A 12,937-nucleotide genomic window follows, 5' to 3' on the forward strand; every position below is an offset into this window, starting at 1 on the left:
AAAGCTGTGCCTCTTTCTGCTCTGAGTCTTTGCTCTTTGGGAACTGCAGCTTGGACTAGATTTGTGCTACAGAGGTTATTTTCCTAAGGGCTGAACTGTGCCAACCCTTAATTCATTCAGGCAAACTGGCCTTGCTGCAATCTTTGCTTCTAGAGCAACTAGGACCTGTATCCATAAAGATAGAAAGTATTTTGACAGGAACCAGTGTATCCCAGAGGTATTGCCAGCATTTAAACCTGAGAGCGCAGAACTTTCCGAGGGACCGCTCCTGAACGAAGGGAATGAAGATGATTTCCAAGACGGTCACCTTTTTCTTCCAGGAGGCATTGGAGGTTCTTCTGTTCCCCCTGAGATTATGAAGATGCTTATCACCAAGATGCACATGTCGAAGATTGTGGTGAGTTGTGGCTGCTGTGACTAGAGCTACAAGTGGTGTTTGTCACGGTGACACCCTAAGTTAGGGCGTCTCCACACCACGGCGGTGCCCAGCAATGCCAGAGCTGCTGGGATCAAGAGCGATGGGACCATGGCTGTGAGGCCAGGCTGAGGGCTGAAGGGGTAGAGGGGCTGGGAGGAAGAAGGAGGATTCTACCTGGTTGCTGATGGGGGTGTCTGGGGGGGAAGATTTGTAAGAAGAAAGGGTATTGTGCTCAGTGTCATAAACTGAGCTTCTGCTGGTGCTTTTCGAAGCTTTGATAAACCTTTCTGTTGTACATGCTGCAAGGATGAATGACGATGGAAGAGGCGTTGCTGGTTTGTATCGGTGTGGGCGGGTGCACGTGTTCATCTTGCTGTGGAGCTGTGGGGTTCCTCTCGCCATCCTGGACTGCACGCAGCTGCAAAACCTTGTCTCATGCTACACGTTTGAGTCTGACTGTGGGGATGGTGCCACCCGCACGTGTGGCACCAGGCAGCGCGTTGCCAGCCGGGCAGCACGTGTTGGAGCATGTGTGTCTGCTGCTCCATCACGTGTCCCCGCACGCATGGCCTGTGCAGGAGCATCAGCAAGTCCTGCATGCAGAGGCGGACAGGCCACCGGTGGAGGCGGTCAGTGGCATTCCAGGTGACACGTTTCATAGGCAGGTTCTGCCATCTGCATGTGTGGGCCTGTGAGTGCATGGCTGAGCCAAAAAAGGTCGGTTTTGTTTCACTTTAAGGGAAATAAGTTCAGTGTCGTGCTGCTTGTGAACGCTGAGGAAGCAGAGTGTCGTGATGGATGAACACGCGGGGCTGGGAGTCAGGTTAGAACTGTTGTGGGCAGACCCGGACTGCACCAGCACCGGGGTTTTACAGGGACGATGGTGTGCTCTGCCATGGACCAGGGAAGTCCAGGGCATCTGTCCTGGACTCCTCTTAGAGGCAGCCGGGGTTTTTTCCTGGATGTGATGCTCTTAACGCCGAGCTGAAAATACCAGGGACAGCCCTGGTGCTGTTGCCCGGATTCTGTTACCTATTTTTATAGTAGGCTGGAGTCTGGCCTTAGAAAATACTTTCAGACGTTACTGCAAGTGTGCAGGACTCATTAGGTGTCATGTGTTCCTGCTTCGTAGAGAGAGAAATAAATAAACCCCTCCCAAACAGTTGCTCTGCCCATAGGATAAAGAGGATTAAGGATATATTTGTACCACTGGTCTCATGTTGCTTCTGATCCCCCAGCCCTCAGTCAGACACAGGGAGACTCGTTGGCTTCATCTTTGCAGCAAGAGCTTTATACAGAAGATGTACGTAAGAAAATATACAATTTGATTTCTACATAGGAGATGGAGGAGTTTTCATCCTCTTAAAGGTCATTTACACTCAGTTACAGAGGAATAAATATACATATATTTATATAACTCTTTAGGGTTAAAAAACACAGTTAAGTTGCAACTGTGGTATTGTAATAGCCGTGACAATAAACCACAGTCATCCTGGTGTCCTGCTGGATCCTCCGGAGTGTGGGCAGAGGGAGAGGAGGGGTGCCCGAGCCGGGCTGCGCACCGCACACCTTCTCCTCCCGGACGTCCACGCGTCTTGGCAGACCCCACAGAGTGGGAGGGAATCCAGGCCTCAGATGGCTCCGGTTTGGGGGTTTCCCAGCACTGCTTCGCTTAAAGGATTTCTGGCTGACCTAGAGAGACCGCTGCCTTTTGGCACGAAAGGGCAGCTCGGTCTCGGGGCCGCCGGTTCTTGGTCATTGCTTCACCTATCCCCCTCAGCCCTGGCCTGCAGGGATCCCCTCCGTGGGAAGGCAGAGGAGTCGCTTTGCATGGGTTGAGACCGATTTTCCTCGTCAGGCAGCTGCAGGAGGGGTGCTCCTACCTTCCCACTTGCTTCCACTCCACTGGAAGGGGAGAGACAGCCATCAACTGGTTGACTGGGGACATGGGTTATGTTGCCTCTGGGAAAGATGACTGTGTTTTACCGGCAGAATCTAGTTAGCTTGTCTTAGTATGGTCATGCATAGTTTAGTTTTTAAAAATGCCTCTTTTAAAATATATAGGTGATGGAAAAGATTGAAAAGGTGGATTCCATCCTGCGATCAGCAGAGAAGCGGGGATTTGGAGGAGGCTGGAGCTGTTTGGATATATCAGAAATGTTTCCTGACAGGTAGGAGAAGCTTAAGGAAGGACTCAGAAGTCAGTAGTTTTCTGATGGTTGAAGTGACCGGTCACCAGGACAGGCCATACCAGGGCCTGCTAAGGAAAAAGAAAAAAAAAAAAAAAAAAAAAAAAACCCCGTAGTTTTCTGATGGTTGAAGTGACCGGTCACCAGGACAGGCCATACCAGGGCCTGCTAAGGAAAAAGAAAAAAAAAAAAAAAAAATAAGACCACGCTTTTAAGAGGATTTTTCAAGCAGATCGGTGAACTTCCAGTATTTGTCTATTTTTGCAGTGAGTGGATGAAACCCATGATTGTAAGTGAAGAGTTGAGGAGTCAAGGGGCCATTATGAGCTCTCCTGGTAGAGGAGAGGGGTTAGTCCTGTCTCTGACCTCTTCTGCCAACTCGCTGTGTGACCCTTGAGTTTCTCAGCCAAAGCGTAGATGGTCAGTGAGCTCTTACTTTGTAAAGGAAGGAAAATTTTCAAGAACAGGGAATTATTTTGGTGCCCTGGTCCTGAAAATCCAGGGCAGGTCGATTTTTAGAAACTGCCAAGCAGCTTTTCATCCAAAATGTGGTCAGTGACCCAAGTCACTGGTCTTCCCTGAATCACAGACCCCACAGCTGACATCTGAGAAAGCTGCAGAGGTTCTTCTTAGTCCTTAAAATCGTGCTCACCACACTGCAGCAGGTTTGTATGCCTGAATTTTGGCACTGACACCTGTAAGTACCGAGGTTTGAACTCTGCAAGAGTGGAATAAATAGTTTTCTGTTTCATTAACACTTGCACACCTGTTTGAGAGAGCTGGAAGGAAGATGCTGTAGAAAAAAACAGGTATTATTATCTCGTCACGGAAGACTGAACTGGAATTGAGTTTAGACAGGGAGAGAAGAAGGTTAAGGAGGGCCAGACCTGTAATTAAAATACATTTAAGTATTGTGGTTTAGAAAACTGATGTTTTTCCATCTTAGAGCGGAACTTTACCCGCCCTGTATGGAACGACTGGTATTTCCATCTCTAATCCATAAACCCTCTGGCCCTGCAAGAGAAATAACCACTTCAGGAAGGCGCAGAGCAGCTGGCATCATCCCTGACGTTTTGGTCACAGATTTACTTTCTCCGTCCTGTTATGAACTCTGGACCAAACGGCCATAGCTGGGCTTCAAGCTCCTGCTTCGTCCTTTCTGTTACGAAAGGGCACTGTGACCACCCTTGTTCGCTGCATTTTAGTTAGCAAGTGAGCAAAGGTCCCTTTCCCAAGAGCTGACAAACTTGCAGGCTCACCCTTTGGAATCCATACAAGCTCCAGACCTCTTCCTGGGATGGGGAAAAGTAAAATATTTGGAATGGAGTGATGACAGTTGGGGCTTTTTTGCTACTCCGTGCGCTGAATTTAATACTCCCAGTAGTTTCCAGTTGTGGAAGGTGTTTGTGTGGTAAGTTTTCACAGTTGCTGTTTGGGTTGGTAGATGTCAGCAAGCTCGTTGCTCAAGGGAAAGTCAGCCCTGTCTCTGAATCACCTTCTGGCCCAGAAACATTTTATTCAAAAAATATTTGCTTTCTCAGAACTCCCTCTCCTGGGACAAGGCATCAGCCCTTGATTTTAAATCCCTGAGTGTGTTGGATGGGAATTGTAGTTGCTGAAAGGCAGGTGCTGGGCTGGGAACTGCTCCTCGTGGAAGACATCTATTTTCCTAGGGGCTGGGCAGCCTGGGCCAGACTTCCCAGCAATGTTCTGCTCTGGATTTCAAACTGGACTCGGAGATCTTTACTAGGGCGAAAGGCTGAGCATCTCCAATTGGTTAGGAAAGTAAAGCGTGTGTGGTCCCAGCTCAGGGTAAGGGTGGGCTAAGCCCACCCTCATTTTGACACTTTATTACGTGTTTCACCCTTACTTGCTGTCCCAGGCCTGTCTTTAGCCCCATGTTGATTTTACAACATCCACCCCTGATGCTCTGGGCAGATTGTCTGCTCTGGGTGGACATGGAGCCCAGTATTGCCGGGAGATGGAGCAGCTCTGAGCAGAGGCATCGGTGGGTGAATGGATGAGCAGTTTTGAGCTAAACCACAGTGTCACTTTAGTCAGAGATTGATGTCCTGGTACCTTTGGTGGCATCAGGGTTTGCGGTAGGTTCATCTAAAAATGAACCATCTTACGTGTTTAATGGCGACTTCCCTTCTTGGACCTCTTGGTGGGGAGCTTGCAGGTGCGGAGGGCTGGGGTGTCTCTGATGGACTGTCCCCGGTACTGTGCGGGCGTGGAGCAGGTGTCGTCGGTGCGGGTGCGATTGCCCTTCAGCCACCTGGGACACGGGGAGGAAGAAGATGGGGAGGTTACAAGAGGTACAAACCATCGCGGACAACACTCATACCACAAACAGAAAGGGCAGGCTGTGGAGAGAGCTGCTGTGCATGAGTGCAGCCTTCAGCAGCCTCCTCTTGTCTGGCACAGCTCGGGGGACCCCCAAGGGGACCCCAGGAACGTGGGGAGGGAAGGGGCGTGCGGCGCCGTACTTGCGCAGATGTGCGAGCTGGCAGTTGCAGTGCCAGGCGTTTTGGGAGAGCGTCAGCGTCTCCATTTTGTCGAAGGGGAAGTTGCGGGGCAGCTGGGTGAGCCGGTTGTTCTCCAGGTGAGTGGTCTTCAGCCCGGTCACGCTGGCAAATGCGTTGTCTGCAAACTAAAGCACAAAGGTTTCTGGTGAGGAACACTGAGTCGGGGACTTCAAACCTGAGTGTCTCCATTCAAGATTTTTGGTGATGTAAGCGTGGAGGGAGCAAGAGAAGGAGAAGGGGTGGTCCTGGCTTACTGGAAGCCCTGGACACCTACAAGAGGCGTCAGGCTGGTGGGCCCGTGGATGATGGAGCCTCCTGCCTGGAGAGAACTACATCCCAAATCCACGTGGGATTATCTTTGCAGTCACATCCCTAAATAAAGTTCCCTCTGGCAGCCCTCTTTATTTTTGAGCCATACTTCTGCGTTCTAAATGAAGATATTTTCTGGGTGTATTCCTTTCCAGGGCTGGAAGTCCTCCAGCGCCTGTTGCCTTGCCTGTCCTGGAATGGCTGAAGGAAGGAGTGTTTGTGGCGTCTGAAGGGGCTGTAGACTTTGGCAGTGCCCAGGGGCTCTGAGTGGAAAGTTACACTTGGCATCTGAGCAGAGCAGAAATAGAGGCAGGTTTCTAGCACCTCAACCTCCCCTGCTTTTTCGCGTTTCCAGCGGGTTGTTTGTGAGGGATGCTGCAAGATCTGTCTTTTCTTGATTAACAGGCAGGCTTTAAGGGAAAGCCTCCCTTAAAAAAGCTGCCAAAGATCGGAGAGAGGCTGTAGATCTGCCTCTGCAGCTCTCTCCTCTCTTCCCTGAGGCCTCATCCCTGGCTTTTTTCAGCCCGTGGTTACTCAGGTTGGAAAGTTTCTTCTCGAAGCTAAGGTCCCTGACATAAACTTCCTTGGGGGTGATGAGTTGGAGGGGGTCATTGACAAAGCACAAAGCTCCTCTTGCCTATGACAAATCATTTCTCCCCCTCCTCAAAGCAGAGGGAAAGATAAAAGGGTGGAGAGGAGGCTTGTTAAGTCTATGAGAACCCCCCCAGGCAGGACCTGTGCTCCCATTTCTGCCCAGAAGCTCGCGCTGCGGACGGGACCATCAGGCAGTGTTCAAGCTCTCTCAGCTGAAAAGCTTGACGGAGGAAATACGCTATTTTAAGCGGTGAACTTTTGTCATCTTGCAAATTGAACACCGTTGGATAGGATTAGAGCTTAGCTCAGAGGCTCCCTGAGTCCTGTAGCTGTTGGACAGTCAGCGGGGCTGGCCTCCGCGGTCCCAACCGAGCTGACCTCGGTAAGTCGTACCGTGCTGATAGCGGAGCTGCTCGGAGAGGTGCTGGCACGCCGTGCAGCGAGGCGGAGGCCTGGCCGCGTTCCGGTTTGGACAGTGGGGTACTGTCTCAGCTGCTCATTCCTCTCTCAGCCCCATGAGAAGAGTTCACAGCTGCTGGTTACAGCTGCTGCGCTCCCTGCCAGAGCGTGCGTTTGGAAAGAAAGGGGTGATTTTCCCCTTATTTAGATGGAGGATTGCTGCTGTCGTTTATTTTGCAATAAATATGTAGAGAAGGGTGTACATAAGGGTTTGCCTTGCCTGGTTTCGTGTTGATGTTCATGGTGGGTCCTGGCCCGTGAGGCCACAGCCCTGCAGGTGGCTGGCGTGGGTCCGTGGTGGTGGGCTCACCTTGTTCTGCTCAATGAGATAGATTCGTGTGGAAGGGATTTGCACTTGATCGGCTCAAAAAGCTTGCAGCTATGTGGAGAACAGCTAAGGACGGCATTTTTGTGAAGGAGAGAGAGCTGCAGCCAAGATGCTGGCGGCATTTAAAGCATTTGGTGGAGATTTCCTAGGTCACGAGGCCTCTGTGATTAGATGTCTCCCAGCAGTGCAAAGTTCATGCGTGGGCTGTTTGGATACGAGGCCTTTGAGGATTTGAAGAGAAAACTCTGACCTGGGATTGGAGCTTTGTTTCCCTGGAAAAGAACGCAAGCCCCAAAGCTGCAGCAGCCACCCCTGTTAGTGCTGATCCTGTAAACTGGTTGGATATTGGGCTGTGAGGGGAAAGGAGGCATCTGGCTGCAGAAGAGCCTTTAAAGGTCAGGTGGTCACTGAGAAGAAGAAAGTCTTTTTTGCTGGCTAGAATTGTTAACCCTTGCTGTTTGGTCGATCCAAGGACACTTAATCCCCTGCAGTACCCCAGCATGATGTGTTAGTCTGGTTTCTTCAACATCTCACTTGGGACTCTGATGTCTCTACAGCTGGTAAACAACATTTAAGCTGTGATTTTTGACTTGTGCATGATGAAAGTGCCTCAAAACTGAGTCTACAAAAGTGCTGTGGCAGCATGTCTGCGGTCTTGCCTAGAGAGGTCAGTAGATTGTTTTCGAGTGTTAAGTTTGCTTATTCTCATCCTGGAGAGGTTAGTCCTGAGAGTGGACCAGGGCTTAAATACTGCCCAAGTGCTACCAGGCTGATTTAGATAGTGCTGTTCTCCACCTGGGTGAGCTGTAATTCCATGTTTTGAGCATTTTGGGATGCTACATCCCCTTGAAAACCTCTGTGCTCTGTTCCTGGTAGCTTTCAGGTGATGTGCTCATCCCTGTGAGCTACTCAGCTGCTCTTTGTTGCTAAGACATTCTCTTTTTCATCACATCTTCCTGCATGTGGTGGGTGTTGCTTTGCCAGGAAGCCCTGGCCTGCCTTCCCTGGATGCCCTTTGTCTTTGGGCTTCTGGCAAAGCATCATCCCAGGGAGGGTGTTGTGCTCTTCCTGCAGCTCCCTCCCTTTCCAGCGTGCGGGGTGCACCTAGGACATCAGGCTGCAGCAAGGTGCTGCTGCTTTCACACTGTGCTTGTGTCTGGGGTGTTTCAGAAGTCCTAACGCAAGCGATTCCCTGTGCGTGATGCTCCTGCCTGGGGATCATGCTTTCTCATGGAGAAAGAAGGGGGTTGTTTGGCCATTCGGGATACCTGAATGTCCCTCCTCCTCTCCAGTGGGAACAGGGCCCCTTTGTAAGATGCTGCGAGAGTTCCTTGAGAGAGCATCAATAAACAAACCTTCCTTTATAACGTGTAAAGTTGGGAGGCGAGGGGGGAGGTGAAGGTGCAGGTCCGTGTGCCTACCTGTCTGCAAGGGGTGGGTGGGAAACCTCTGCTATTCTCGGCTCGCCCGAGGAGTCTTCCCCTCCCAACCCAACAGGTACCCAGGCTGAACGAAGCTCTGCAAGGTGGCAGTGCCCTTCAGTCCCTCGAGAAGGAGGCAGACGCTCACCTCTCATCTCCCACCTTGTGTCTAGGATGATGGAAGGTTGCTAATTGTCCTGGAGCACCCCAAATACCTTTCTCAATGACTGCTGTCACCTCCAGCTTGGGCGGGAATGTGCCGCCTTTCCAAGGAGTTTGATCAGCTCCACGTAATTTGGTTTTGCATAAAATAACTCAGCTGAAGGGTGGAGTACTCTCTCTCATCCCTTGTTTGGGCCACGTCAGGGGTGGTATCAGCTGGCCAGTGCCTCGCTGTCTGTAGAGCCTCCCCTCTCCTCTGCAAGGGAGGGACAGCAAACTGAGGGCTTTGTAGAAGAGAAGAAAATCAAGCCCTGTCTGGAGCAAATGAAAGGAGAAAGGACTCACCTTCTTCAGTTTCATGTTGTCCAGGTTGAGTGTCTGCAGGTATCGCCCGAAGGACTGGAAGGCATTGTCAGGGATGACTTCAATTGGGTTATGAGAAAGCTTCAGTTCCTCCAGCACTCTCAGCTTACTCATCGCGTTCACAGGATAGCTGCTCAGCTGGTTCTTGTCCAGGTGGAGGACAGCGAGGTTTTCTACATCTTCCAGGGCCCCAGGTAGGAGGTTGGTGAGGGAGTTGTCGGAGAGGAAGAGCCAGCGCAGGTCTTTAGCTCCATTGAAGGCACCTGGTTTCAGGTCCTGTATTTTATTGCTACCTAAGTGCAGGATGAAGAGGTTGACAAGAGGGGAGAAGAGCCCTTTAGGTAGGTCTGGGATCTTGTTCTTGTCCAGGTACAGGTAGGTGAGCTGAGAGAGGTCATCGAAGGCTCCTGGCTTTATGACACTGATCTGGTTGTCCGTGAGATAGAGGTAGACCAGGCTCTTGAGCCCCCGGAAGGCTCCAGTTGAGATTTCCTTGATGTGTGAGCTCTGGAGATGCAGCGAGATCAGCTTTTTCATGTCGCGGAAGCCATTGGTCGGCAGAACGGGGAAGTTGTTCTTCTGCAGGTTCAGAAGCCGTGTTTGCTCAGGCACCTTGGGGATCTTCTTCAACCCTACATTGTCGCAGATGACGTGCTGCAGGTCTCCACCATGGCAGTGGCAGCTCGGGGGACATGCCTGCACGATGGAGGCAAGACACGTCAGTAGGCTGAGGACACTGAGGAGCAAGGCTGACCGATTCATGGTCAGATCTGGAATTAGTGTGGTGGGAAGAGAAGCAGCAGGAGGAGGAGGATGGAGATGGGTGGGAGAGGGAGAGTAACTGGGTTTGCAGCATGCTGAACACAGCCCTATTTATAATGTTATTAAAAAGCAAAATCCCTTCCCACAAACCGCAGGCAGCAGCCAGTTGGAAGCAACTGGCTTTGGGAACTTGCTGTGAGCTTAACCCCTTGGCACCAGGCAGAGGAGTGTCCGCGGTCCTGCCTGGCCCCGCTGCCGAAGCGACTGTGCGGAGGTAGTTTTCCTCTCTGCGACAGGGAGGCAAATGGTCCGGAAGAACAAACGCAGATGTGCTCTCTGGGGAACTTCTCTGAGCCTGCTGGATTCACCAGTGGGGGAAAAACAACCTGTTTGGATTGAGCGGCGTAGCAGGGAGCACTGCTGTGCTCCACAGCCGCCTCGTGCTGAAGCGTTGAGCGGGCTCCTGGGCTGTATTCAGCTGTAGGTGGTTTGGGGAGAAGCAAGTTCCTGGTATGACAGAGGAAAGTTTGGGGGGGGATGGTTCTTGTCTGGCTGACTTCACAGCAGTTTGCCTGAGCAGGGACAGGAGAAGATGGGAGCTGCCGAAGCGACTGTGCGGAGGGAGTTTTCCTCTCTGCGACAGGGAGGCAAATGGTCCGGAAGAACAAACGCAGATGTGCTCTCTGGGGAACTTCTCTGAGCCTGCTGGATTCACCAGTGGGGGAAAAACAACCTGTTTGGATTGAGCGGCGTAGCAGGGAGCACTGCTGTGCTCCACAGCCGCCTCGTGCTGAAGCGTTGAGCGGGCTCCTGGGCTGTATTCAGCTGTAGGTGGTTTAGGGAGAAGCACCTTGTCCTGGTATGACAGAGGAAAGTTTGGGGGGGGATGGTTCTTGTCTGGCTGACTTCACAGCAGTTTGCCTGAGCAGGGACAGGAGAAGATGGGAGCAAAACGTGCCATGCCAAAGGCCAACAGCGCTGTAGTTGCTCTTGCAGTGCAAAATTTTGGTTGAAGACTTCCAGATCTAGACTGCACCTAGAATTTGCAAAGAAAGAGAGAGCAAAACCTGTCTTAATTTCTGCTGCGTCTTTTCTGAGCAGCTGAGCATGACACATCCATGGTCATGGTCAGGAGACCTGTGCGAAGGGTTTTCTCTCAGCACGTGGCACCATGGAGCAGTGGCTGTTGCCTTCCAGCAAGGGCTGGGGCACTGGCAGAGCCCGCGGTGGGGCATGGGCTGGTGGGCATGAAATGCCAGACAGCGGTGCCCTGCTGTGTGCCCGGCTCGGGTGAGGTGGGTGGCGGTGCCTGTGTCTCTTGAGATGAAGCTGTGCCCAGGGCAAGCTGTGGGCACTGGTAGAGGGATGGTGGGGTAGCAGAGCAAGGAAATCGCTGCTGCAGCTGAGACAGGGGCTGCCTGGGTTCCTGCCCTGGGGCAGCAGCGGTAAAGTGGAGTTAACAGCCATGGGGATGTCCTTTGCCCTCCCAATAGAGAAGCGGTTAAAAGCCCCAGCGCCCGCTTCGGTGAGTGCGAAGCGAGAGATCCAGAGGTTGTGGGGTGGGGTTTGGAAGTGGAACATTTTGAACTGATTTCCAGCCAGTTCCTGGCTGCAGCAAACAGGCGAGAGCCGAGCACATAACTGTGAGCTTGTTGAGATCTCTGCTCCCAAGGCTGGCTGCAGAGCCCCAGCGGAGCTTTTGCAGAGGCGAGACAGGCTCGAGAAAGGGAGGAAATCCAAGGGCTGACTTAGGACACAGACTGGCTTATTCACCGAGATTTCTGGGTTTTTCCATTGTTGCACTGAGGAATCAGCCAGTGCCGCCAAGCATGCTCTGGACCGTGTTATGCAAACTGCCTAGCGGCTGTCAGTCTGAGTGCTGTTTTCACTGCATGACGGATTTGGGGTAGAAAAGGGGCTTCTGTGGTGTGAACATTGGTTCTGGTGAGCCTGTGGGGCAGATGGGGTTGGCCAAAGGATGACGTAATGTGGGACCTCGGTGCAAACCAGGCCATGTCAGGCTTCCAGTGTTTGTCAGCCCTGAGGTGCAACACCCTGCTGTCGAGCAGCCGGGGCCTCATCGCTCACCTCAGCACCAAGGGCTTCTCCTGCCTCGTCTCCGGAGAGATGCTCTGACTGTAGGTGCTCCTGGCTCCTGCTGGGGGGTTCTTCTGCAGGGCTTGCTGCTGTTGTTAGTGTAGGATTTAAACTCTTTGGTCAAAACAATGGTGGTTTTGATTATGCCTGATTCAGTAGGCACCACAGTGGTCATGCATGTGCTTTGATCTCGGGAGTAGATCGGTGTGTCTTGGTCAGGACCTGGGAGACAGCAAAAGAGGAGGTAGGCAGAGGAACCCTCCACGTTCTCCTCCTTTGCCTCTCCAGGTTGGTGGAGACTCGGAGTACCCCTGAAGTGTGTGCTGCTCGTAAAGCTCAGACAGGGAGCTGGGTGAATGATTGGAAATGAAAAAAATTACCTCTAAAGCATCTTCTGTCCACTGATGATTTTTTTTTCTTTTTTCCCTTCTGAGCAGGTTCAACCACCTTAGTCTTATTTGTAATCACCTGAAGAACAATTCCTGCAGTTACGTAGCAGCTGTATTGTACAAGAGCAACTGATGGGTGATAGCCAAAACCCAGCTGTTTCTGCTGGACACTGAAGCTAGGCAGTGTATCCATGCTCCCTGCCTTGAGTGCAGCTGAGGTTTGATCCTGGGGTTTCCCATCCCCTTGCAAAAAATACCAGCTAACAGCTTACTGCTTCTGCAGAGATTCTGCCAGCGTGGCTCAGATTGGAGCAAAAAGCTGGTGAGGGCCTTGCAAACTCCATCCATAAATACATCCCACCCATGTGTATTTCTGGAACAAGACCCTTTTCAGAAGTTAAACTGCTCAAACCATCTTCTCATCTTTCTTCCTCTGAGGATAAATTTCCCTTTCTTCCTCCCTTTACCTCTTGGCTGGCTGAGACCACAGGTTTTTGGGGACAGGGACACTCTCTCTGCAGGGATGTGAGCTGTGGCTGTGGACAGGCGTGAAGACTTGTAGCTTCCTCGTAAAGGTGCCGTGATGAGGCTGCCACGATGCTAGTGCAAGGTGGGAAGCTGTGCCCACCCCGAAGGCTCCCCGCCAGCCCAGTGCCTGCAGCAGAGGTTAAGGTGGATGCTGGGTTATTGTCGGTCCTGCGGTGGGGTGGAAGCAGGGCAGTGCTACTGGGGGAAAGGTGTCTGCTTCTCGGCTCCGTTTCTTCAGGCACAGACGTTCAATAAAAGGAAGTTCTTTCCCCTAATGTTTTTTGATTGCTGTGGCTCGGTGAGCACATTCCTGTGGTGAGAGCTGGCTGGCATCTGCCACAGCTGGCACCTCACCCCTGGGCTCCCGGCTGTTTGTGTTTTGAGCTGCTC

At 51.9% G+C, this 12,937-nt stretch overlaps 2 protein-coding genes across 3 annotated transcripts in view; one reads left to right on the forward strand and one right to left on the reverse strand.

Annotated features, from left to right (window-relative positions):
- The window catches only part of ACSF2 (acyl-CoA synthetase family member 2), a gene marked incomplete at its 5' end in the record, with an annotated part of 9,457 nt that extends 9,036 nt beyond the window's left edge, over positions 1-421 (forward strand). The window contains one exon of the mRNA XM_010143417.1: positions 321-421. Within this exon, the coding sequence (XP_010141719.1) occupies positions 321-421 (101 nt within the window). The remainder of the gene's footprint in view (positions 1-320) is intronic.
- A 1,905-nt stretch (positions 422-2,326) lies between these two features.
- CHAD (chondroadherin) lies at positions 2,327-9,533 on the reverse strand. 2 transcript variants are annotated; one of them, XM_010143398.1, is made up of 4 exons: positions 8,754-9,533; positions 5,097-5,260; positions 4,740-4,885; positions 2,327-2,675 (listed from the first exon to the last, which is right to left on the reverse strand). In XM_010143398.1, exons 1-3 carry the CDS (start codon positions 9,531-9,533, stop codon positions 4,744-4,746), a joined length of 1,086 nt encoding a protein of 361 aa, XP_010141700.1. In that variant the 3' UTR covers positions 2,327-2,675; positions 4,740-4,743. The 2 variants fall into 2 exon arrangements, with proteins under 2 accessions (XP_010141700.1, XP_010141708.1); XM_010143406.1 differs by having other exon boundaries at positions 2,553-2,678.
- Positions 9,534-12,937: the final 3,404 nt, after the last annotated feature.

This window comes from Buceros rhinoceros, unplaced genomic scaffold, assembly GCF_000710305.1.
Source record: "Buceros rhinoceros silvestris isolate BGI_N320 unplaced genomic scaffold, ASM71030v1 scaffold34200, whole genome shotgun sequence".
Lineage (NCBI taxonomy): Eukaryota > Metazoa > Chordata > Aves > Bucerotiformes > Bucerotidae > Buceros > Buceros rhinoceros.